Source organism: Caretta caretta, chromosome 3 (genome assembly GCF_965140235.1).
Source record: "Caretta caretta isolate rCarCar2 chromosome 3, rCarCar1.hap1, whole genome shotgun sequence".
Taxonomy (NCBI): Eukaryota; Metazoa; Chordata; order Testudines; family Cheloniidae; genus Caretta; species Caretta caretta.
In genome coordinates, this window is record NC_134208.1 from 93,819,815 (window position 1) to 93,845,186 (window position 25,372).

At 40.5% G+C, this 25,372-nt stretch overlaps 1 protein-coding gene across 7 annotated transcripts in view; it reads right to left on the reverse strand.

Annotated features, from left to right (window-relative positions):
• The window catches only part of TBC1D32 (TBC1 domain family member 32), a 180,926-nt gene that overhangs the window by 126,427 nt on the left and 29,127 nt on the right, over positions 1-25,372 (reverse strand). For all 7 annotated transcript variants that reach the window (XM_075126666.1, XM_075126669.1, XM_075126670.1 and 4 more), the window contains exons 10-18: positions 24,275-24,419; positions 23,063-23,122; positions 19,624-19,723; positions 19,094-19,231; positions 18,311-18,403; positions 17,906-18,048; positions 16,692-16,819; positions 6,670-6,871; positions 804-886 (exon numbers count right to left, since the gene is read on the reverse strand). In XM_075126666.1, the coding sequence (XP_074982767.1) occupies positions 804-886; positions 6,670-6,871; positions 16,692-16,819; positions 17,906-18,048; positions 18,311-18,403; positions 19,094-19,231; positions 19,624-19,723; positions 23,063-23,122; positions 24,275-24,419 (1,092 nt within the window). The remainder of the gene's footprint in view (positions 1-803; positions 887-6,669; positions 6,872-16,691; positions 16,820-17,905; positions 18,049-18,310; positions 18,404-19,093; positions 19,232-19,623; positions 19,724-23,062; positions 23,123-24,274; positions 24,420-25,372) is intronic.

The following is a 25,372-nucleotide window of genomic DNA, read 5'->3' on the forward strand; positions in this document are numbered from 1 at the left end:
CAGCGATCTCCAGCAGAGCACTTTATACAGGGTTTCCTTTCTCAACACTGATTTAAAGTCACTACAGTCACTTCACAAAAGGGAAAAAAATAAACCAACAACAAATATTGTAATTCCTGTACAAATTAAGTATGGAAGCTTTTTTAGAGACTATACCACACAATTAAAAGTAAAGAAAGATACACATAAGTCTATCATTAGTGTTTAATTACATTTTTTAACACCCCACATTCACATGCAGTATAGAGTTCACGTATTTCTCACCAATGTAAAACTTAACATACAAACATCTAATGGGGAAATGAAGTTTGTATTAACATCAAAGGAGAGATGTCTTTTCTCTCACTGTGTGACTGGCTTTCAGCCAGTATTCTGATAATCTCACTATATGATGTTTTGAAGGCATTGATGGTATTCTACAAAACAGGATTTTTAACTAATAACACAATCAAAGCCATGAGAGAAAAACTGTGTCAACTATTTTGTTTTACGTCTTTTAATTCATATTTTCCCCAACGAGTTTTGATCCACATAGACAGCAAATTATGAGCCAAATCTACATAGAACTTAGTAAAACCACACAGAGCTGGGAAGAACTTTATGACTCTATGAGCCCTGTGCTAGGGAGGTCTAAAATGAGAAACCTCAGCTCAAGATATGTACCTTCTTGTAGCTACCAACCTGCTCCTGGCAAAAGCCTAAGAAAACAAATGGGCCTAATAACTGTCCTGAAGGTCAACAAATCTGGGCTGCAGTGGACTTGTGTATTTTACCCAAATATGAATAGACGCAGCAGTACTTACATGTTTTGTGACTCTTGATTTCCTGATGAAATGGAGTCTGCCCCAGGTACAGGAGTAGGAATCCTTTCTGAAAGTGAACTAGCCTATGAAATAAAAAATGCAGTTATTATTACATCATTCTTAGAAGTTCTGACTACCAATAAAAAAAGGATGGAAGGATGGTCCAGTGCTTAGGGCATTAGACTGGCACGTGGGAGATCTGAATTCAATTCCCTGCTTGGTCAACAGGCTTCCCATGTGATTGTACACAAGGCACTTAAGGACAAATACTAAAAGGCATTCTGGCTTCTATCTGCAACTTTAGGTACCTAAAAAGAAAAGGAGTACTTGTGGCACCTTAGAGACTAACCAATTTATTTGAACATAAGCTTTCGTGAGCTACACGAAAGCTTATGCTCAAATAAATTGGTTAGTCTCTAAGGTGCCACAAGTACTCCTTTTCTTTTTGCGAATACAGACTAACACGGCTGTTACTCTGAAACCTTTAGGTACCTAAATACTTTTACAAATCTGGCTGTAAGCCTCTGTGTGTCACAGATTCCCATATGTAAAATGGGGATAAATAGTCCTTCCCTGCTTCACAGGGGTATTGTGAGGACAAAGACATTAAAGATTCTGAGGCACTCAGCTACTATAGTAATGGGGCCATATAAATGCCTCAGTTAGATAAAATAAATTAGATTAAATAAACCCTGAATATGTTTTAAAGGGAATATATTTCAAGGTGACACTATAATTTCTGTTAATAAAATATAACTTTATTATGGACCTTTCTTTCATAGTTTTTCAGTTCCTAGACTATTTTTTAAATGACAATAGCAAAAAAGGAAAAAAAAACAACTGCACACTGTCGTACGTGCTACTGTAGTGGGGAATTACATTGTAATTCTGCTTCTCTAAGTATGTCATTCTGGTAGGAGTCTCACTCCTGGGTTTCAGCTCCTTAGTGTGAGAACAGGCAAAACTTCCCAAGTTTTTGAGGCATTTTTTGGTCAGTAGTAGCTGATGGAAGCACAAGTCACTACCCCAGCTACTAATGACTAAACATTAACTCTTGAAATCTCCTAGTCAGTTCTTTCTTGACCACGGTCAGCAAAGGAGCAACTCACCCAAACTGTGCTACTCCAATCACCATTCCAACTTCAACCCATCCAACATCATTTGGCTATGATATCCTGTACTCTGAGTCCCTCCCTTCAATGTTAGGTCTGTTTCTTTTTATTATATTTTTCCCATAGCTCTTTTGTCACAATTGACCCAGAAATGTAAATGGCCCTGGTCTCCAAATAACCTTTGACTCTCCAGTCAGGCCTTTTTTTTATGTCTTGTAAAAGTTTTGGTACCTTTTTTTCCCCTCAATGCTTTCTTTGGTTTTCTTTAAAAAAAAAAAAAATCTCCTATGCTTTCCTTTGACCATGGCACTGTATAATTCAAAACATGAGGATTGTCACTATACTGAGATTTTATCAGTACCCTTTTATGTGAGGTAAGGAAATTCAGTGTCAGGGAATAATACCTAACATTACAATATACAAAATAAAACAAAATTAATAATCTCCAAAATAAACGCTTAGATCCAGAATGTCCTGGCATAGTGTGCCAGAATTCTGAATCAGACTAGTTCAATTTCATTAATAAACACCTATCTGCCAAGTTGTAAAATACCGTGGAATATTTATCAGAGGTGTGAAGATATTAAGGTAGTTAAGTAAATATTTTCTATATCACTTATTTATCAGCAGAGCTAAAAAATCCTGAAAAAAATCTGAAAAATTGTAATTCTATTTCCATATCTTATGTGGTACAGAAAGAATTGCAAATATATTTTTCCAATCTTACTTAAAAGAAAACTACACACACTCTGACATTTTGTAGATAACTTTGTTTTGTTTTTATTTACAAAATTTCACACAGAAAAAGGAAGAACTTTTTATTCCATTTGCATCTACAGAGATCATTGTTCTTAACTGTAGGATACTGGTGTCTTTACTGCATATTAGCTTTGATCTGATCTGAAGTAAGAACTACCTTCTGAATCATCTATACAACATTAAATATACCAAACAATCCTATCAACGTTCAGAAAAAAAAGTCAACACTTTTGATGGGGATGCTAATGTAAAAGATATCTGAAAAAAAAATTTAAGAAAATACTTTAAGATCAACGATTTAAGATTTTTAGGTTTTAAGCAATGATGGGGACATTATACTACTTAATCAAATGATAATGGATGTTATAGATTGTATAATTTCAGATGTGTAATTTCAATGAGCATAATGAAGTTATATTGTAACATACACATGACCATATACATCCATAATATCATTGTGTAGTATGCTGTTGCTTTTTCTGGGTCTCTCAACTCTCTTTTTATCTTCTTCTTTTTAATCATGCCAGCATCTGCCCCAGAATTCTACTACTGCCATATACTTGATCATGAGCACTTTTTAGTGGCTTTCCCTGCAGAGTGAAACTGTTCCTTATCTGTCTTACTGAAAAGTGCTCATGTTCAGAAGTACAGTGCTAAAAGAGTGAAAAGTGAAAAGGTCCGTTCGTTGGGAAAGAGATACCATGATCAAAATATTTGTAAGAGTAAAAAGTTGAGATTTATAAGTGTCCCAACGGTGAGTCCACATATTAGTATCAAGAAAAAGCTGACACATTTGGGTTATATTTTCAAACTATTTTTACAGTTTTTATTTTGTAGGGTAGTAATGGGATTCTCCCATTGCCCCACTCTTAGCAGCTGTCGGAATCTTGCAAGTATCTACAAGTTTCTTACTGCTCACATGCTCTGGAAGATACTCTACATCAGATTGCACCATAAACAGAAGGGAAATGGTAGTATTGCTCTAGCCAGGGAAACTAGGGTTTGAGCCAGACAGGTCCTGAAAGAGAGAACCCAGAAATAGCCAACCCTGGGAAAAAGTGCTTAGGTTGAGGGGTGGCATCCATTGTTACTTTGGAATTACCTTTTAATAATAAACCACTCCACACGATGAGTAACCTTTTTATACTTTATGAGTAAGTAACTTATGTTTGTTGCTGGGCGAAGACTCCAACACCTTACAAAATGGCAATGTGCTTGCCTCTGATACTTCTAGAAACTTTTTAAAAATCATCAGATTTATTCTTTAAAACTAGCAACTCTTAATTTCAGAGATTTATCACCTGCTCAAACACTTTGTTACATTACCAATGTCTGGAACTCGTAAAGCTTTTTATAAGTTGAAGCTAATTTGAAGAAACCAGGAATGGAAAACTACTAACAAAAATATCCAAGATGGCGAAGCTGAAAACTCAGTTTCTCTACTAGTTCATTCAGTTCATTAGGGATGAACGTAAGGCACATTCACACTGTAATCTCAACTTGGCCTCTGATGTGAGATACAGGAACAGGAGCTGTATCACAGTTATATGTTTGATGGATTTTTCATTCTAATTCTTCATATTCATCTTCTGTATGTCAAATTTAGGTTTTTTGTCCAAATGATGTTCTGTACTATGACAAGAGAATTTAATGTGCATAGAGGTGTGTACGTATGCCTACCTATATCACTTGTAGCACTTCATCACAGCAGGTAATTGGAAATGCCCATCAAAAGCTTGTAAGATTTCATGTCGTAAAAATTAAATAAAGTAAGACAGACTGTTTAAGCTAGACTAGACAACTTGCTGAGTTACATAAATTATAGCACAATACATGTAAACTAGTTCACTTAAGTCCGCAGAATTCTAGTCCAGCGTTCTCAATGCAACAGACAGCATAAGCTTCAAGATCAGCTTTGTTCAATTAGAAATCTAATTTATCATTATAAAATTGAGATTCTGGTAATTACTTATTTTATTTTCACTATTTTGAATAATTAACCTTTGCCTTTCACTGCAGTACCTGTGCACAACAGGGGCAAGAAATATCCAAAATAAACTGATAATTCTAAGTATCTCTTTTTCAGACTTTAGATTACTGTAAATGAATGCTTAAATTTAGATTTGTGACTGTTTATATTACTTTAAATTATTACTTAATTAATATTGTACATACATATATATTGTATTCACATTAATCATAGGGTGTATATACAGTAACATAGTGGAAGCCGTAGCTATTCCGTTCTAACTCCTCCCTTCCCCACAACTTCAGTATCATATACTGAAAATTTAACCTTCAAAGACTTTTCTTTTCCAGGGCTGGGCTGGTTTCTGTTGCAAGTTAATATTTTGGGAATATTTGAGCTAAAATGTTCCATTCATTTTTGAGCATGAGGGAAAAGAAAAAATTCCACCACTTTCCCAATTGAAATATTTCAGTGACTTACTTGAAATCAACTCTAGCCTCAAAGTGCTTGAGGGAAGAAAATTGAAATTTGGCATGAAAATCTTCATCCTCTTAAACATTTGTTTTGATTTGACTAAGTTATGAACTGTTTGACAACTGCACTCTCGGAATGTGCAACATTCACAATGACTATGCTAAGCTCACAACATGCTTATATAAGAACATGTTGCTCGTGTGCATGACTAGCCTATCTGAGCAATGAAAATGTTAGTGAATGAAATAGGTTTGAAAAATGGTTTATTCACTGAGTATATTGTAAAGTAAAAGCTGCACAGCTCTTCAAGTTTCAGGAGAATGGCTCTCTAGGACAGGCTTGTTGCTAAGGTACACAAGGTAAGAGCTCCCTTGTGCAGGCCTCATAGGTGCAAGTGTTAGGGAATCTCAGTTGGGTCTAACCAATAATTTCACAGTTTGAAATGCCTTTTTTGTGTGTCTTCCCCTCCCCCCCCCAAAAAAAAAAATAGGAAAATTCATTTTAAAAAATGACTAAAGTATTTTTTGTTTGTTTCAATTTTACAAGCCCAGGAACCAAGAGTGGTGATTAGAAAAGATTGGCGATAGAAAGTGATACTTTGGAATCTTCCTTTGACATGTGATGAGCACTGACCAGTGGTGGGACACAATCCCAGAGGAGCTCTTTCATGGACAATCTTCAAAAATAAATTAACCTGTGGACAACTGAGGGCAGCCTATGTACTTCATCAGGTATGGTATAAAATTTCCCAGTTTAATACAAAGGCATAAAACTTCCAAGTTATAAATGGGATCCTGCCATGCCCGCATGCAGATGCATAGATTCAGGAATGGGAATTATCTGTAGAGCACAAGTGTTGTACAATAAAGGGTCTTCTCAAGCATACCAAGTATCAGAGGGGTAGCCGTGTTAGTCTGGATCTGTAAAAGCGGCAAAGAGTCCTGTGGCACCTTATAGACTAACAGACGTATTGGAGCATAAGCTTTCATGGGTGAATACCCACTTCGTCAGATGCATGTAGTGGAAATTTCCAGAGGCAGGTATAAACATGCAAGCAAGAATCAGGCTAGGGATAACGCTGTTAGTTCAATCAGGGAGGATGAGTGCCTCTTCTAGCAGTTGAGGTGTGAACACCAAGAGAGGAGAAACTGCTTTTGTAGTTGGCTAGCCATTCACAGTCTTTGTTTAATCCTGAGCTGATGGTGTCAAATTTGCAAATGAACTGAAGCTCAGCAGTTTCTTTTTGAAGTCTCGTCCTGAAGATTTTTTGGTGCAGGATGGCTATTTTAAATCTGCTCTTGTGTGCCAGGGAGATTGAAGTGTTCTCCTACAGATTTTTGTATATTGCCGTTCCTAATATCTGATTTGTGTCCATTTATCCCTACATAAAATACGTCTGTTAGTCTATACGTTGCCACAGGACTCTTTGCCGCTCAAGCACCCCTACTACAGTGTAAATTAAATATAAAGGATTTAATCTGAAGAGCAATATAATAGTAAAGATATATTTTTATTGTTCACAAAAAACTTATGTTTGCAATAAGACGGTTACCTTCTTCCAAGCGTCAGCAATGGATTCATGCAAACCATAAGGAATCAGCACCTGCAGACCTTCACAGGTACTATACATCTGACGACACACAAAAATGAAAGCTCCTTTAAGGGCTGGCAACATCTCGGATCCAGACAAAACAGAAATATTTTCATCAAGGAGTTTCTTTGTAAACTGAACAATTGTATGAGCTGCTGTAAAGCTAGAAACAAAATAGCCCTTTTAAAACATTGTTTTGCAGTCACTAATAAACAGCATTAAATTAACCATTTTGATTAGCTCATGCAATTTCTACAGTAGAAGTGTAACTGGACTGCTGGGAAGTCCTAGGGGTTGAGGTCATGGCCCCTTTAAGTTATGCCTCCAAAAAAGAGAAAAAAAATTGTTCCAACCTCAGTCAGAGGAAAATAAAAATCACTGGGCAGTTTCCTTTGGACTACAGATCCAAACAAAACAAATGTGGAGCAGCTTCCATCCACCTAGTCCAAATAAGGGTGGATAAAAATTGATGATTTTTTAAGACAAAAAATTATTTTTTTAAAAATTTAAATTAAATTATCTTAATATAAATTAAATACATTTTTCCTCTTTAAAATGCTAAGGACTCAATTTACTATAATCTATTACAATCATTTGAATTAAATTTTAATATGTATATATTTAAGCAGTATGTTTGCTGATGAAATTTTAAAAAAAGCCAAGTGACTGAACTGTTGGAAATCACTGGCTAAGCATCTGGAACGAGGTTTATTGAAGTGCTAACCCAGCTTTTGACAGTAGCTACCTCTGCTGCAGGTACAGCGAAACTATTTACCTCATTTCAATTTATTCTACTAGTTCAGTTCAGTGACTAACTCATTCAAAGTTAAGAAACCAGCTGGGAGTTGAAAAAGAAGGAAACCTCATTTTCCTCAATCTATGAATAAAAACAAATTGTGAGACGATGAGGTCTCCTATTCCTAAAATCTTAAAGGACATAGTGACCAGAAGCAATCAGTTCAACACACTAACTACAGATTATATATGTTTTTTGTTTCATAAATCAATTATCTTAAAATACAAAACATGTTTGGTAAACTTACTTTGTTTTTCAAAGTAGTTTTATTCAACTAATAAAACCATTTTAAAATGCAATTTTTGTGCATTTTCATTGAATTCCAATGTACAGACAAATGCAGCTTGATACAAATAACAAGTAAAAAACTAATCTAGTAAATAAGTGCATCATTCACCATTTTTACATAATAAAATGTAAATATTAAGAATCTGAGTAAGAGGAGGTTACTCACCCTGTGCAGTTCTTCGAGATGACTGTCCCTGTGGATGCTCCACTTCAGGTCAAGGTGCATCCCAGCGCCTTTGATGGGCGATTTCTACAGCAGTACCCCTATGGGCCACGCATGCACTGTGCCTGCCTCACGAGCTGTCAGTGTTTGAACAGCACATGCATGGCCCGGGCTCCTCAGTTCCTTCTCGACAATGGAGCACGTTCCAGATTCTGAAGTAGAGGGGAGGAGGGCGGGTAGTGGAGCATCCACAGGGACACTCATCTCAAAGAACTTCAGTTACTGCACAGGGTGAGTAACCTCCTCTTCGAGAGAGAGATGTCCCTGTGGGTGCTCCACCTCAGGTGACTGAAAAGCGGTATCCCTTAGGATGGTTGGGACTTCGGATCAGGTAAGACGGTTGTTGACAAAACAGCTCTACCCATCCTGCTGTTGGATGCTGCTGTGTGCACGAGAGCAGAATGATTGGCGAAGATAAGGTTCGATGCCCAGGTCGCTGCCTTGCCTATGTCAGAAAGCGGGACATTACAGAGAAAGGCAGTGGAAGTGGAGACAACTCTAGTAGAGAGTGTGTCCTATTTGATGTAGGGGGTTGTATTTGCTTCAGTTGGTAGCAGAGACGTATGCAGTCTGCAATCCATTTGGAGAGTCTCTGGGTAGAGATAGCTTTTCCCTGTGATCGCCGAGTGGTAGAGACAAAAAGTTTGGGGCTTTTCCTAAACTTTGTTTAGGGCTTTGTTCTATCTAGGTAAAAGGATAGTGCTCTGCGCACATCAAGAGTGTTCACTGCTGTTTCAAAAGCATTAGTGTGGGGTTTGGGGGAAAATGATGGTAGGTGTATTGACTCATTGAGGTGAAAGGAAGAGTGCATCTTAGGCAGGAACTCGGATGTGTGTGGAGTGTGACCTTATCATGGAAGAATGTGGTATATGAAGGTTCCACCATCAGTGCTCCCATTTTTCCCACTCATCTGGCAGACATGATTGCTATCAGGAAGGCAGTCTTCATAGATAGGTGGAGAAGGGAGCAGGTAGCCATTGGCTCAAAGGGTTTATCCATCAGAGCTCTGAGGACTAGGTGGAGGTCCCAGGGCACAGCAGGCGGATTTACGTCTGGATATAATGTTTGGATGCCCTTCAGGAACCTTTTGGTTACTGGATGGGCAACGACCACAGTGTTGTCAATCTTATGGTGAAATGTGGTGATTGCCGTGAGGTGGACCTTGAGGGAACTCATGGAGAGACCTGATGTTTTAAGGTCCAGCAGGTAATCCAGTGTCAGCGGGAGTGGGGCGGAAACTGGGGAGGTCTGTTTGGCCGTACACCAAGATGTGAACCTCTTCCATTTATATAAGGTAAGTAGTGCACATGGTGTGTCCCCTGCTGTGTAGTAGGACTGTCCGCACTTGTTCAGAACATGCTAACTCCTCATTAGAGAACCATTGATTAGCCAGGCCCTCAGGTGGAGTCACTGTATGTCGGGGTGAAATACCTGGCCCCTGCGTTGTGATAGGAGGTTGCTGAGGGGGGGAAAAGAGAATCGGTGGCTTGACCGACATCTGCATGAGGAAGGGATACCATGGTTGTCTGGGCCCCGATGGGGCTATTAGAATGATGTTGGATCTGTCTGTTCTTATCTTCTGTATTACTCTGTTCAACAGAGGTATTGGTGGAAATGCATACGTTAGAGTGTCGGCCCATGGAAGCATGAAGGCATCTCCTCGAGAGTGTTTCCCCAAGCCGGCTCTGGAGCAGAACATTGGGCATTTTTTGTTTAGTGCCGTGGCAAATAGATCTAGTTGGGGATAACCCCAGGTCTGGAAAATGGTGGATAGGATAGCACAGTTGAGTTCCCACTCGTGCTGTATGGGGAAAGGATCGACTGAGTTTGGTGGTGTTCTGAGAACCAGGCAGGTATGAGGCGGAGATATGGATATTTTGTTGAAAGCACCAATTCCATAGTTTTACCGCCTCTGTGCAAGGGGAGTGGGACTGGGCTCCCCCCTGTCTGTTCACATACAAAATGCATGTGATGTTGTCTGTCAAGATCTGAATTCTGCGGTTTTGGATAATGGGAAGGAAATGGAGGCAGTCATTGCATATGGCTCAGAGCTCTAGTAGATTTATATAAAGCTGGGTTTCCGTAGAGGACTAGAGGCCCTGAGTGGTGAGATGACCCATGTGCGCTCCCCATCCTGTGACGGATGCATCTGTAGTGATGGTCAGTGAAGAGGGTTCTTGTCAGAAGGGAATCCCGGCACAGATATTGATAGGAGAGGTCCACCAGAGGAGCGACTCCTTGACCTTTGGAGGCAGAGTTAGCAATTTGTCTAATCTGTGGATACTTGGTTTGTATACCTTGGCTAGCCACCCCTGAAGGCATCACATGTACAGGTAGGCATTTGGAACCATGAATGTGGAGGCGGCCATGTGCCCTAACAGCTGCAGGGAATCTCGGACTGCAACCAGTGGGCTAGCACATATCTGGGTAATTAGGGTACCCATTGTGTGGAATCTGTCCTGGGGAAGAGAGGCAAGTTGCAGAAGTTGCTTGGATAGCCTCCAAGTGAGTGGGCGACTTGAGGAGACAATCGTCCAGGTAAGAAAAAATGAGGACCCCTTTATTTATGAGATGTGCTATTACGACTGCTAGCACTTTTGAGAAGACACGTGGGGCAGTGGAAAGGCCAGAGGGCAGGACCCTGTATTGGCAGAGTTCCATTCCCACAGCAAATCTGAGAAAACGTCGATGGACAGGGTGGATAGTGACATGGAAATATGCGTCTTGGAGGGCAGCGGTTGAAAACCAATCTCCCTGCTTCAGTGTCGGAATTATCATTGGTAGAGTAACCATCCAGAATTTCTGTTTCTTGACACACTTGTTTAGATATTGAAAGTTGAGGATAGGGCACCATCCACCATTTTTCTTTTCTGTCAAGAAGCAGTGGGAGTAAAACCCTGTCCCTCTGTGTTGAGTTGGTATCTGCTCTATCGCTCCTAGTTGTATGAGGTGTTGTACCCCTTGAGCAACTGTTTGTGAGAGGGGTCCCTGAAGCGGGATGGGGTGGGAAGGTGGATGGAGGGGGGGGTAAAGAGAGGAAGGGGATGACATAACCTGATCCGATAATTTCCAGGACTCATCTGTCCATAGTAATAGCTTCCCAATTGGCAAGGAATGGACACAAATGGTGTCCAAAGAAATGGATGGTTGAAATCAATGCTGAAGAGGGTGGGAGGTTTTGTATACCCTCGACCAAGGCTTCAACTTTGTTTGTTTGAGGCAGAAGGGTGGATTGTCATCATTTGTGGAGGGCGATGTCATTGGGTTCTGGGTCTATGGCGTTATTGTTGCTGTTTATCATATTATCTGAAATGCTGCATGGTAGCGTGGCCATTGGTATGGCTGATATGTGTACTGTCTCTTTTTTCTGGCAGGTGGCTGAATGCCTAAAGATCTGAGTGTAGCATGTGATTCTTTCATGGAATGGAGGACCTGATTGGTTGTAGAGGCGAAGAGCTTATCCCCATCAAAGGGAACATCCTTGACAGTGCTCTGTATCTCCTTGGGAAAGGAGAAAGTAGTAAACCATGAGGCACACCATATGACAATGGTCGTGGCTGTGGATCTGGCGGCTGCATCCGCAGCATCAAGGGCAGCCTGAAGAGCTATGCGGGAGATCAATTGGCCATCAGACACCACTGCTTTGAATTGTTATCGTTTGTCTTCTGACACATTATCAATAAATTGCATTACTTTAGCATAATTTTTGTGGTCATATTTTGCTAAGAGCGCCGCGTAATTCGCTACTCAAAATTGCAAAGTGGAAGATGAATACACTTTGTGCCCAAAGGAGTCCAGTCTCTTGTTTTCCTTGTCAGATAGGGTAAATTGGAAAGGCTGGTGCTTATTTTTCTGGTTGGCCAACTCAACCACTAGCGAATTGGGTGATGGGTGACTAAATAGAAATTCCGAACCCTTCGACGGGACAAGATATTTGTGGTCCAGACTCTTGCTAGTGGGGGTTATCGTGGCCAGCATCTGCCAGATAATTTTAGCTGGTTCCATGATGGCCCCATTAATTGGTATGGCTATTTCGGATGAGGAGGTAGCTTGTAATATGTTGGTGAGTTCATGGTGGGTTTCTGGTATCTCCTCTAGGGTAATCTTGAGTTCATTAGCTACCCTTTTAAATAATTCCTGAAAGTGAATGAGCTTATCAATAGTGGGTGGTGAGGGCACCGTGACTTCCTGTGGTGCTATCACTGTAGGATGGGGAGCAATGTCCTGTGCAGACGGAGCAGCTACTTCAGGTGTTATCTGCCTATCCGTGTAAGAAAGCATCAGGGAGCACCTGACAGCTTTTCTACGGGCGGCACGGTGAACACTGGATTGTGCCCTGGTGTAGTTCCATGGATCCCAGTATGGCCATTGCCCAGGAAAGGGGGTAGGTAGTCCCATCCAGGGGTTACCGTACCAGTGTGGGTAGCCACTAGGCTAGGAGGAGCATGGTATAGTGCAGCTCCCACTTGTAGGTAAACGAACCTGGGAGGAACACTGGAAGGAAAACATATGGTCATCAATCTCTTCCTCCTCCTCTTCTCCACTTGAGAGGCTTGGAGCGATAGGGGAGTACTGCAGATAGGGTGCTGAAGGTCCCGGTGATAGATCGGTGCCAAGTAGCGGAGATTGAGGAGTATGTGACACTCTTAAGTCCCCTGGATGTAAAAACTGAGGTGGTGCTGTGACTCCAGGTGCGGAATGATAAGGCAGGAGAGGTGTAAGGGTTAACTGAAGTGGAGCTGGTGCTGCTGCTGTTGGTGCAGGCAGAGTCTGCGGACGCATCTGCTGCGCCGAAGGTTGCACTGGGGGTGCATACTGTGCCGCAGGAGTAGGTGACCCACACGTGGGCACTGTTGGGCGGGCGGGCAGGCAGGCAATATGATGCAGCTTGGTGCCGGGAGCGTCGGCTGCAGCGAGTGAGAAAGCGGCACTGCAAGATCAAACGGCAGTGCCGCGATCTCTGCTGTGCTCTCGGACTGTGCTCTCAAAGGCTGCCGAGGGAGAGCTGTGGGAGGCAGGCAGCTGAAAGCCCTGAGCCTCGGCACCAGGAAGCTGAACAGCTGACTCACAGTCAGTGCCTGCACACTTAAAAGTCCTGAGCCGTGGAGCGGCGCTCACTGGTGAGGGGGGGTAGTCATTTGAGACTTCTTTGCCGAGGAGCGGCTCCTGAGGGGGAGGAAGCTGGCCATTTCTTTGTTTTACCTTTCTCCCTTGAGGGTTTTAAAGAGCTTTGCTGGCCAGGGTCAGACGCGGGTCTGAGGGAGTTTTCTCAGAGGAGCAGTTTCAGTCTTTGCTCCCTGTCCTTGAGGGTTCGCGCTCTAAGCTTATTACAATTGATGCATTTTTGGGGTACATGAGACTCCCCCAAACAGCGTACACATTGTGAATGACCATCCGAGATAGGAATGGCCTTGTTGCAGAAGACACATCTCTTGAAGCCAGGGGAGCCGGGCATGTCCGTAGCCGAGGGGTTTTTTTTTGTTTTTGTTTTTAAATAACTCTAAAAAATAAACTATTTTTCTTAAATAGTAACTCTCTGACTAAACTATCTAAATTAAACTGAGAAAACAGAACTATCTATGAGTAAATCTGAGAGGACTGCTGAACTCCGTCTCTAGCCGGGGACGGCAGAGAAGGAACTAAGGAGCCCAGGCTGTGCACGCGCTATTCAAACACTGACAGCTCGTGAGGTAGGCACAGCACACGTGTGGCCCGTAGGCATACTGCTGTAGAAATCTCTGATCAAAGGTGCTGGGACGCATCTTGACCTGAAGTAGAGCACCCACAGCGACATCTCTCATAGAAGAAATATATGTTAAACTATATAACTGCTCATATAAGCAAATAAATGTGTACAGATAGAGAGTATCTTCCTGATTAACAAGAAGTACCAAATCAAGTGTAAAGTGCAGCTATATCTAGTTGCAAATCAACATGTTTTAATGGTTACCAAGCAGCTCAAAAGTGCAACAGTTGTAAAGCAAGATTAAAATCAGTGATTTAAACCACTTTGCTCCAAGTGCCCACAAACCACACAAAGCTGCTTTCTTCAGCTAAGAATCCAGTTGGGAAAAGCAACAGAAGACAGTTCTTAGAATGGTTACAGTCTGAGCATCTGCGATGAAGTGAACTCACCCCGCCCTGGACGGAGAAGGGTTAACTCCTCACTGTGAGCAGAAGAAGCCATGCCCCTATGTTCCTACTGGGCATGCTCCAGGTGTAGCACCAGTATAAGAGGGAGCAGCTCAGCTCAGTCTGGGCTGACCCCTGGACAGGAAGGATGTTCCTTGCTGGCTCCCGCCCGGGAGCAGTTGGAACCCTGGATGGTGGAAGCCAGAGGCACTGAGACCCAAGCAGACATCCAGCTACCTGTGGATACCCCAGGGAAGATTTGCACCGGCTAAGGAACCCGGAGACCCCAAAGACGCACAGACCACCACCACGAGTAGTACATTAGGAAGTCGCCCAGGAGGGGGACTAGCTATTGTCCGAACGATAGTCAGCATATTGCATACAGATCCCCGCTGACTCAGTGGCAGGCATCCTCACCCCTAACCAGGGCCCTGGGCTGGGACCCGGTGGAGCAGGGAAAGCCCAGATCCCCCAACCCTGCCTGCCACCATCCCCCTGGGTGGCGGCCCCCACACTGTAACTGGCTGCCAGGCCATACAGCCCCACCCGCACCCTGGAGAGCAACTCTATTGACTCTGGGAGTGGATGGATCATTACAAAAACTAATTTCACCATACTAATTTCCCCCTACTGTTACTCACACCTTCTTGTCAACTGTTTGAAATGGGCCACCCTCATTACCACTACAAAAGTGATTTTTCCTCCCTTGGTATTCTACTGTTAATTGAATCGTCTCATTAGCACTGACCCCCTCCCACCCACCCCCCCCGCACTTGGTAAGGCAACTCCCATCTTTTCATGTACTGTATATATACCTGCTACTGTATTTTCCACTCCATGCATCTGATTAAGTGGGTTCTAGCCCATGAAAGCTTATGCCTAAATAAATTTGTTAGTCTCTAAGGTGCCACAGGGACTCTTCGTTGTTTTTGCCGATTCAGACTAACACAGCTACCACGCTCAAATCTATTGACTCTAGCCACTAGGCCATACAGCCCCACTCCAGACAGCCACTCTATTGAATCTAGCCACTAGACCACACTGCCCTGCAAACCCAGGGTATCTCTATTGACTCTGGCTGCTAGGCCTCACTGCAGAGAAGGGCTTCCCCATTGATATGGATCATGAGACACTACCGCCCTGCGGATCAGGGCGATTATATAGACTCCGGCCATTGGGCCTTACAGCCCTGCGGATCAGGGCAACACTAATGACTTGAGCCTTTAGGTCCCACTGCCTAGAGACAGAGGGCATCTTGAAGGACAGAGTGAACTCACCCCACACTGGATGGGGTCTCCACACCCCATAACGGTATCACTATAATCCTCACCAGTACAATCCAGGTAAACAGTTATTCCTTTCCCTTAGCTGGGGTCTGGGTTCAGAAGTCTCCCAAGTTAGAAGACAATGAGCTCCTCTCCCTAGTCAGAAATACTTTGTTTTTACTCTACCTTTCTCCCCACTCCACCCCCCAAAATTGCTACCTTCTTATGACTTCCCTCACTTAGGAGGCATATTTATTAGTTCCATCTCCAAACAACCTAACAAGCCATTGCTGTCAGATCTTCTCTCCAGAACTTGACGCTCAGTCTTTAAAGGCTAGCTTTCACTTCTCTGCCCAGTAGCAAGGTTTCAGCCCTACCACCCATTATAGGGATGGAGCACACACAGCCCATAACAGGGAAATAATAATCTATGTAAAACTGCTGATCAAAACTCTATAATAGCTTATTTTGTAGGGAGAATGGAGGTAATTCATTTTGCAAAATTCTTTTCTTTTATAGATCAATATGTCAAAGAGAACACAGGCTGATGGCCTCTGTGGCAACACAATACAGGGGATCTACATTCAGATACCAAGACCTCCAGAAAGGGAATGCTGTGGAGGTAGTATGCACTGCACTGGGAAGAAAGCTCACACTTTGTGTCAATCTCCAATCAATATATACTACATTATGTTTGGGTAATCTTATTGTTGATGGACAACAATTCAGCCAGTCAGAAAACATTCTTTTCACAAGGAACAGTAAATGTAAACTACATTTTTATCAATCAGCTGTTTTTTTGATTATGCTAGGCCAATAGCTGATTTTAGGTGAGAGAAGGATGCAAAAATGTAGAGCTGGCACAGACAGACAGATAGGTGCAGGGGGCATGTGACTGACCTTCCCAGAGCTGGTTCTGTTCCAATACTATTTACTCCTCACTTACATGAGCATTAAATTGACCCAAGAATCCTCCAATTACTTTTTTTAACAGTCTATTGAAAGGACAAAGCCCTCATGTTACAAAGGAAAATTTTAAACAATCAAAATCTGCTTCTTCTTTGCTTTCTACAAAAGTGCCCCTTCACCTTGCGATTCACACTACATTGTCGTGTCACAGTTCATTCCACTGATACACTCCCTTCATGTATCTGGTAATTAGACTTTGTTATTTAAAGCAAAAACAAAACATATGTACGTTATAAATAACAAGGGGACAATGAATGACTTCAAGCTCATATTTAGTGGAGTAAAATATTTTTTTAAAGTACGCTCTTACCTATCCTTTTTGGCAGAGTTCATGTTTCCTCCATAAAGGAGAAGAGAAAGGCCATCTTCTACAGCAGCAATCCTTGCCAAAATATCAGCTATATGTATTAAAGAGGTTTCAGGGCAATTTATATACATCTGTTTTGTTAAAAAAATACATTAGTTTTTTAGGTAAATGGCTTATAAAGTTTCTTTTTACATTTTTAATATGTTTCTGTAAAATTTGCGTGTACAAGTCTGGCTCAGGTCTGTAGTGACCAATGATCACCCTTACGATAGCTGTTCAATAGCCTAAATCAGTGATACTCAAACTGAGGCCACGTTCACACTATCGGCTAAATTGGCACTACTGCGATTGATGCAGCGGTGTCGATTTAACAGGTCTGGGGAAGACACAAAGTCGATGGGAGAGCGTTCTCCCATCCACATCTGTACTCCACCTCCCCAAGAGGCGGAAGCTATGTTGACGGGAGAGCATCTCTTGTCAACATAGCACGGTGAAGACACCAATGTAAGTCAATCCAAATTACATCTACTTCAGTTACGTAACTTACATAACTGAACTAGTGTAATTTAGATTGATTTATAGTGCTAGTGTAGACCAGCCCTGATGCTTACGAGCCACAAGTGACTCTTTAATGTATCTTCTGTGGCTCTTTGCAACACATGATATTAAAACACTGTGATTTAATTATTAAATTATTAACCAATCAGGATGCTTTTACTATGCTATTAATCAATTAAGTTATTAACGTATTTGCTGTGAGAGTGCGCGTGTGTGTATCACTATAGTAAATGAAACAATGAATTCACACTACCGTGGCTCTTTTGCGTAATGCTGATAGCTAATTTGACTCCTGAACCACTAAGTTCTGAGTATCACTGGCATAAACAAAATTAGCAAATGGTCTCTGTTCAAATTGAAGCACGTACATATCCTCATCATAATTATCACCTTTAATGATACTGACAGAAAAGAGTCCATGGACTGAATCAGCATGGAGAATGCACTACCCACACACTAAAGGGGATACTGTAATGAAAATAAACTATACCAATTAAGCACCTTTATAGCAGATAACAACATCCACACTATCAGGTTGCACTGATTTCCAATACCACAAGAATACACTTTAACAAAAGTATTGATTTTTCTCACACATCTCTTTGATATGGTAAGATTTAAACAAACATTTAAAGTTTATTTGGAGGGACACTACAAACCTCTGTTTCATTCAGTAAATTATGAATGGGATGAAGAAGTGCATCTATCACCGTATTGGTATATAAACATTCAGTAGCACATTCAGCTCGGTCACACAGAATTTGTAGCACCTCTGTAACAAGGATTGCTGGAGAATAATTGCCTGACAAACACAAGAAGTATTAGTTTAAATTTTTAATATTAAATGAACATTAATATATTATCATAACTTTTATCCAGATGCTTACTTGAGTCATCTTCAGTTGGGTAATATCCAGTCAAGAAAGAAAGAAAACAAAAGAAAGTTTGCAAAGCTGTTATTTAAAATATCCAAATTAAAAGTAACCAGATACAAAAGGTATTGAATTCTTCCTCTAGTCACAAAGTGACACAATTAAGAAATTAAATAAAAAGGGCAATATTACCTGTGTGCACTGTCAGAGTTGTCTTTGGGCAAGTGGGAGAGCAATAAATAAATTGAATAAATAGTACCAACAGGTCGGTTAGGGATATGAAATCTACAAAAATCACAAAGAAAAAAAGGAGTCTATAAAATAAAGCACTACATTAACCTCATAACAAAATGAACTTTCTAAACATAGATAATCAACTTCTTGTTTTATTGTGATTAACGGCTTTATCTACAGATGACAAACTACAGTAATTTTGGACTGTAGCCACTTAGCTAACCACTGTAAATATTTCCAGATCATCTAATATGGCTTGATCCTCTCCCATTTAAATAAACTGGAGTTTTACCACATCTTCTGTGGAAGTAGGAAGCGGCCTATAGTTTAAAGGTATTGAATACATATACGATATTTATGAATAGTTGGACAAACTTCATCAAGACTGTTACAAGTTGAAGTTAATTGTAAAGGGAATTTTCCATAAATTTGCGACAAGACTGTGGATTTAACTTATTATCTCAATCGTTGTCATAATTTAACCATTCTTAGTACATTAACTGTGCCATTACTACTTTCACTACTCAGACAACAATACAAATTTACTTACTATCAAGGATGAAGAAATTAGGCCCAATGCTCAGTTTTAGCCACACTATGTCTAACAAAGACTCCCAGTTACAGAAGTGCCAAATAATAGGAACAATCTCACGTAACATCTACAATACCACATTTGAAACACAGCTTAACAACAAACACATTGTCATTAAACATCTTCCTCTTTCCTCCACTTGCCCATACCTTTTCTATTTTCCAGCTGTACAGGAAATAGGTTTCTGCCTTGTTTATATATCAACAATCTTCCTAAAAGGCACAGTGAATGAACAAAATAGATATACTGTAATTCTTGTCCTGAGTAGAAAGTCTTCTGATTATTGCCTTTAAAAAAAAAAAAAAAACATTTCTCACAATTCAGTTATAGTTTCAGTACCATACCTGTCTATTATGTATTCCTCCTGTTTGAACCACCAATAAATGTGTAATACTACATTTGTAAAGGAAGTTTCCCAGACAGCATAAATAAGCAAATATCACTGAAATATACTTTTCCCCCCATTTCAAGTGAAAAAGATGTAAAGAGCTATTTCAAAAGATTATACATAAAGAGATTTTTGTGGGGTTAAAGCGTGAGGGTGTATTCTTCTTTTGCCATGTGGAGCTCAGATATCACAGTAATAAGCACAGTATAAAAATCTAGGTTTATGTATGTATATGTATAAAAATATAAAATATATAAAAATTGTAGAACACATGATAAAATAATTACTTACTGCTGTACTGCTGGGGCAAAACATTAACTTTAGAAGTTGCATCAACTGCTGATTCACATGATTCAAAGTAGTAAACACACTGTTGAACAGATGCAGTAATCTGAAAAAAGCAAAATACAATAAAACTTCCAACACCTCACAATAAATTAATTCTCCTTTAGATCCAAGTACTGCCTCTTAACAACAGGGTCTGAATTTTCATATGATTGCACATAGTTTAAAATGAATCAGCCACTTACCAAAAGGAGGGAAAATTTTCCAAAGCAATGTAAGTGCCACTGCAAAGTCCATAATGTTTATCAATAGAAACTTCAGATCTAGAGGTATCAAAAGGATTATTCTGCGAAAAATATATTCGTAGGTATTTGTGAAAGCTAGAACAAGTACAGTATTTAGTGTTATACACGAACATTGATATGGAAACTGTGTGGTGGGAATTATTTTGGGATGTCAAGAAGTTCAGCAGGCCAATCTAAACCACAACATTGTCCAGTTATACTGGAAGAAGGACAGAAGACACTGTGTATGGTTTAATCAGCCCACAACTTTATTATTAGATGTCTGAGATAACCCGGCAGATAATATAATATAGTGCAGGTAACTCCATGTTCATTTCAATATCTACGTGGGGGCTTCCGCCAGCCCCCCTTTTCCCAGCCAATCCATTGCTGCTTCACCTGGTCTGATGAAAAGGGGTTTCTCTTGCTGAGCTTGCCCTTATCAACTCCCCAGCTCTTCCAGTCCCTGGGGGATGAGTCAACTGACTCCTAGCGCTTTTGCAGAAGGGTCTGTGCCTCTTTTCCACGCACTTAAAGTGATATACCCCTTCTTTCGGCAAGCCTCCCCTCCCATTGGTTAACTAAATAAAAACATGTTGCAGGGTAGCATTGTAAAGATGTCAGGAGAATAAGCTACATATGTCCAAAAAAGCCAAATGTTTTCTTTAATTTATCCCACATTTTAATCACCCTTTTAAAATAAGTTCACTCATGGTCTCTTTTCACTTTTAATAGCTATGTTTTAAAGTCACTTTGCCCACTACACATGTAGATTTTTTTTTTAATCCTGCTTCAAAAGGACACCTAATCTGGTCTTCAAAGCCTCAAACTCTTTTTTCTTTTTCTTCCCCCTCCCAATGTACTGTACAATAGTGTCTATATCACTGAATATGACGGATCAAATTCGCACTGGCTTAAATGCGTATGGTGCTATAAGCTAGATATTTGATTAAGATTATCTGAAAGTTTGTGGTCAACATTTTCAAACCTATGTGCCTAACATTAGACTTCTAAATTGATGTTTAATCATTTAAATAAAAGTGGTCTGATTTTCGAAGGTAGAGCACACCTGCAGCTCTCATTGATTTTGATGGGATTAGTTGGAGGCCGGCAATTCTGAATATCAGCTACTTTTATGTAGGTGCTTAAATATGAATTTAGAAGCCTAGTTTAGGCATCCAGATTTTAAATGTTTGATTAGAGGATCCATCTATACTAGTCAAATGTGTCAGTGCCTTAACAATATTGCTAGCACTGATGGTCTCTGCAAAAGGGCAGCGTGTTTATGCTACAAAATATTTTTTTATTTACAAAAAAGGGTTTTCAACACACAGCACTATACTCAAACAGGTGCTGCAATTAAAACTGCAGATGTACACCTCCCCAGAAATGTGTTTTTGAAATTAGCAAATAATGAAAGAGATGGCCTGAAGTTATATTTGCAATTATTATAATACTGGGGTACCGCGTCTCTTTTACTATTGACCCACATATTGCACATACATTGAAAAAAAAGTAAAATAAATGCACAACTTGGTAGTGGGCCTAACTTATACTTACGGATCATGTATGTTTAACTGTACTGTGTGTACACTTTATATTATGAACTCTTTGGGGCATGGACCACATTTTCCTCTATGTTTTCAGAGAGCCAAGCATGATGTTGGTGCACAACTAATAAACCTAGATGCACCTGATATAAAAGGTATTTTTATGTTTTTTCTGTATTTTATTTAATATATTATAATGTTATGAATTATATATATATTACATCAAATTTCTTCACTTGTATTAACATATTTTATAAAATATAGCCTCAATCCTGCAACATGTTCCATACGGGTGGACCCCCACTAGCATCTGCATGGAGCCCCACTGAAATCAGCAAAGCTTTGTGCAAGTGCAGGGGGCACAGTTTCAGAGTCAACTGCACCTTTGACTCTCCTCCTGGTCTTCCTCAAGGGCACCCACTTAAAGGTTTAGGCTTCCCAGTGGTCACCTCTTTTAGGGTGTCCTGCATCTCTCTCCCATGAGACTGGGGGTTTAGGTTTGCAGTCCCTTTGCAATTTGCTGTAATTTCCCAGTAGGTCTGACCAGGATCCACCACCTGCGGTTAACTCTTTCTCCAGGCGCTATAACAGTATACACCAGCTACCACCCGGCCTTCACAAAGCAAACTGCATTTATTCGAGCAAAAACACTACAGAGAAAACATATAAAACCAAAAAAGAACCCACATGAATGACAAATGCTTACCCGCAGTCGCCCCTAATTCAAACACAGGGTTCTGGTAGGTGTCATTCTTTCAAACCCCACAGCTGGGTTTGCCCCCTTGATTACAAGTTCATGTCAGTTTTTAGACCAGGAACCACACTCCAGTGGACAGTTCAGCTGTTTCTTATAGAGCTTGAGCCAAGGTAACTAGTCAGTAGCCATCTTTTTTGGCTTTTGCATAGCCCAGGCTGTGGAATTTGCATTATACACTCCCCAAGGATTCCCCAGGAAACCCACTTATCACATTGTGCCAAAAGTCCATGCCTGCTACCACATTTCGTATACCATATAGTCGTTTGAACTCTTTACACTTCCCAGGTCCCACAACTGCCACACAGGGGTCTGCTCAGGCGGAACAAGTTGCAGTATTGGTGCTTTACATATTTGATATGTTCTGCCTTAGCCTTACAATTTTTGATTGATGATGCTTGATTTCATAACCTTAATATTGCATTAACAGGAGGAGTCTTTTTTCATCAAACAGTTTAAAACCAAACTCAAGATGTATGTTTTTATGACAATTTTCCACGTGTTTATCCTCATCTATATGTATGTCTTATGCAACAAATCTATAATACAACATGTATAAATAGTATTAAACAACAGTCTCATTTATTAAATAGCTGATATAAAACTTTTCAATTTCCCCTTATTCAAATCTGCTCACGTGCCCCATATTGCATTTAGCACTGACAAAAGACTATTGGGTTCTGAAACAATTTTTTTTAAACCAAAGACTTGACCAATTTAAAAAACTATCACATGGTCTACCAAAGGAAAAAAGACCAGGCACAATAGAAGACAGGAACAAATAACTGCTCAAACCACAAGGAACATAATGAAAATAAATTCCAAGCAGAATATGGTAACCACAAATATAGACTTACCAGAGATTTATATTTCTTTTCAAGGAGCCTTAGCACCACTGTTCTGCTATAATTTGCATGCTAAAATTGTACAATAGAAATAGTGTGAACATCAATCATTTGATTTAATTTTTACTTTGCAACACAAAAATCAAAGTTCTCCAATTCTATTCCAATAATTACTGCACAGAATTAAGTTCTAACTCATGTTAATCACTGTTGCATACAGGTATGTTTTTCTATTGACATTAAATTAGGGTAGCAATAAAAAAGAGAGGATTACAATAAAACTACAGTAGTTTTAGAGATAGGCCAGAATGAAAATAAACACAATGTGCAGTTATGCATGTGCCAAACTAGAAAACCAGTAACTATGCTTAGATGACAGGATATGGCTTCATACAGAGTTATGCAAATCCTGAATGGCATAGTTGTGAGGGGCAGAATGCAAATTGACCCTTTTGTGCTCCCTTGGAGAACTGCTAATTCTAACCTCAAAAGGAGCCTACACCACACCTTCCCAACAAAGCTATTCTCTATCCTTCCACCTGTACCCTTCTCTCTAACCTGGCCCAGGACTATTGCCACACACAACTTTTTATATATGTTTCTCATCATTTTATGATGTTTAAATTTTAACCCTTAATTACACTATAATCACCTTTACTTAAAAACTGTCACAAAAGATGCATTTTAACTACTTCTGCAACAATTACTTTCTGCCCCCAAAGCCCTTTAGCAGGTATATATACACCATATGTTATAGTCTATACCAGCGGTTCTCAAAGCCGGTCCGCCGCTTGTTCAGAGAAAGCCCCTGGCGCACTGGATCGGTTTGTTTACCTGCCGTGTCTGCAGGTTCGGCCGATCGCGGCTCCCACTGGCTGCGGTTTGCCGCTCCAGGCCAATGGGGGCTGCGGGAAGCAGTGCGGGCCAAGGAACGTGCTGGCCGCCCTTCCCGCAGCCCCCATTGGCCTGGAGCGGCAAACCACAGCCAGTGGGAGCGGTGAACCGCAGCCAGTGGGAGCCGCGATCTGCCGAACCTGCGGATGCGGCAGGTAAACAAACCAGTCCGGCGCGCCAGGGGCTTTCCTTGAACAAGTGGCGGACTGGCTTTGAGAATCACTGGTCTATAGAACTGGATACAACCTAGAATCACTGTTTCCAATCTTTATGAGTTAAACATTTTGAAATCCATAAAATCCATCAGCAGATCCTTCCATTTTTCCTTACCATCCATTTTTTAAACCATACAGCTTTGATATCAAGCAGAGCCAAGAAGTAGACTGGATCCAAAAGTTTTGGAGAGACAAGGTGTCTTTGCTCACGTTTTACTGACAACAGCAATAAGGTACTCTCAACTATTTCTTCCATATACCTCAAGAGATTATTAGAAAAAAAAATGGTCAAGTGTTAAATCAAATTAAATTTTATACTGGTACCAGTCAAAAATAATTTTGCTTATAATACTGGGAAACTTTTTAAATTGGAAATATACATACACTATAAATGGAACCTGAATTACATTTAATTTGAATTTTTAACATTCATTTTTAGCCCTTACTGCGTTACTATGAATAAAATGGATAACATGCATATTTTTATATAGCATCTTCCCAAAGGAATCCATAACAGTATATAAAAGTTGGCTAGTAATTATTATTATTAATTGTTTACCCCCATGGAAATGCAGTCTCCTCCAAGACAAAAGAAGGTAAATGTTTAACTGTGTATAAAAACTACTACCCAAATTTTTAGGAAAAAGAATTTAAGTAGGTAGAATGTAATTACCGGTATTTAGATTTGGATTTGGCCAGAACCCTGGGGGCCAAAGTCTCCGACTGTTGGGGAAAATGCCATTGATCTTTTAATTAAAAGTGATTAGCCACTTTTCTCTCATCTGAAAGAGAACAACTCCAATAGCAAAGCACCTCTGAGATGCTGCGGCACTGGACCATCAATGACTTGGAATTAAGAGTGCTACATACTCAATCACCAATACTTCCTGCATCACACAGTCATGCTGCCTGAGTACTGGAGATCCTGACATCTGTTGGCATATGCTAGAAGATGCCAGGAGAGGATAAGGTTTCCAGAGAGTCTGGAGAGGAGGTAGACTATTTTGAGTGCACTGATGGGGAATTGATGTCATACAGCTGATGCCAAGCTGCAGTGGAACTAACAGGGAAAAGTGTTTGCCTACTTCACCAAAGGTAGGGGGCCTGAAAGCTCAAAGACCATAGGAGGAAAGGCTGAAAGGCACAGAAGACTGAAAACCAGAAGTTGAACTAGCTATGGAGACAAGAAAGATACGGTTATTAGTGATCAAAT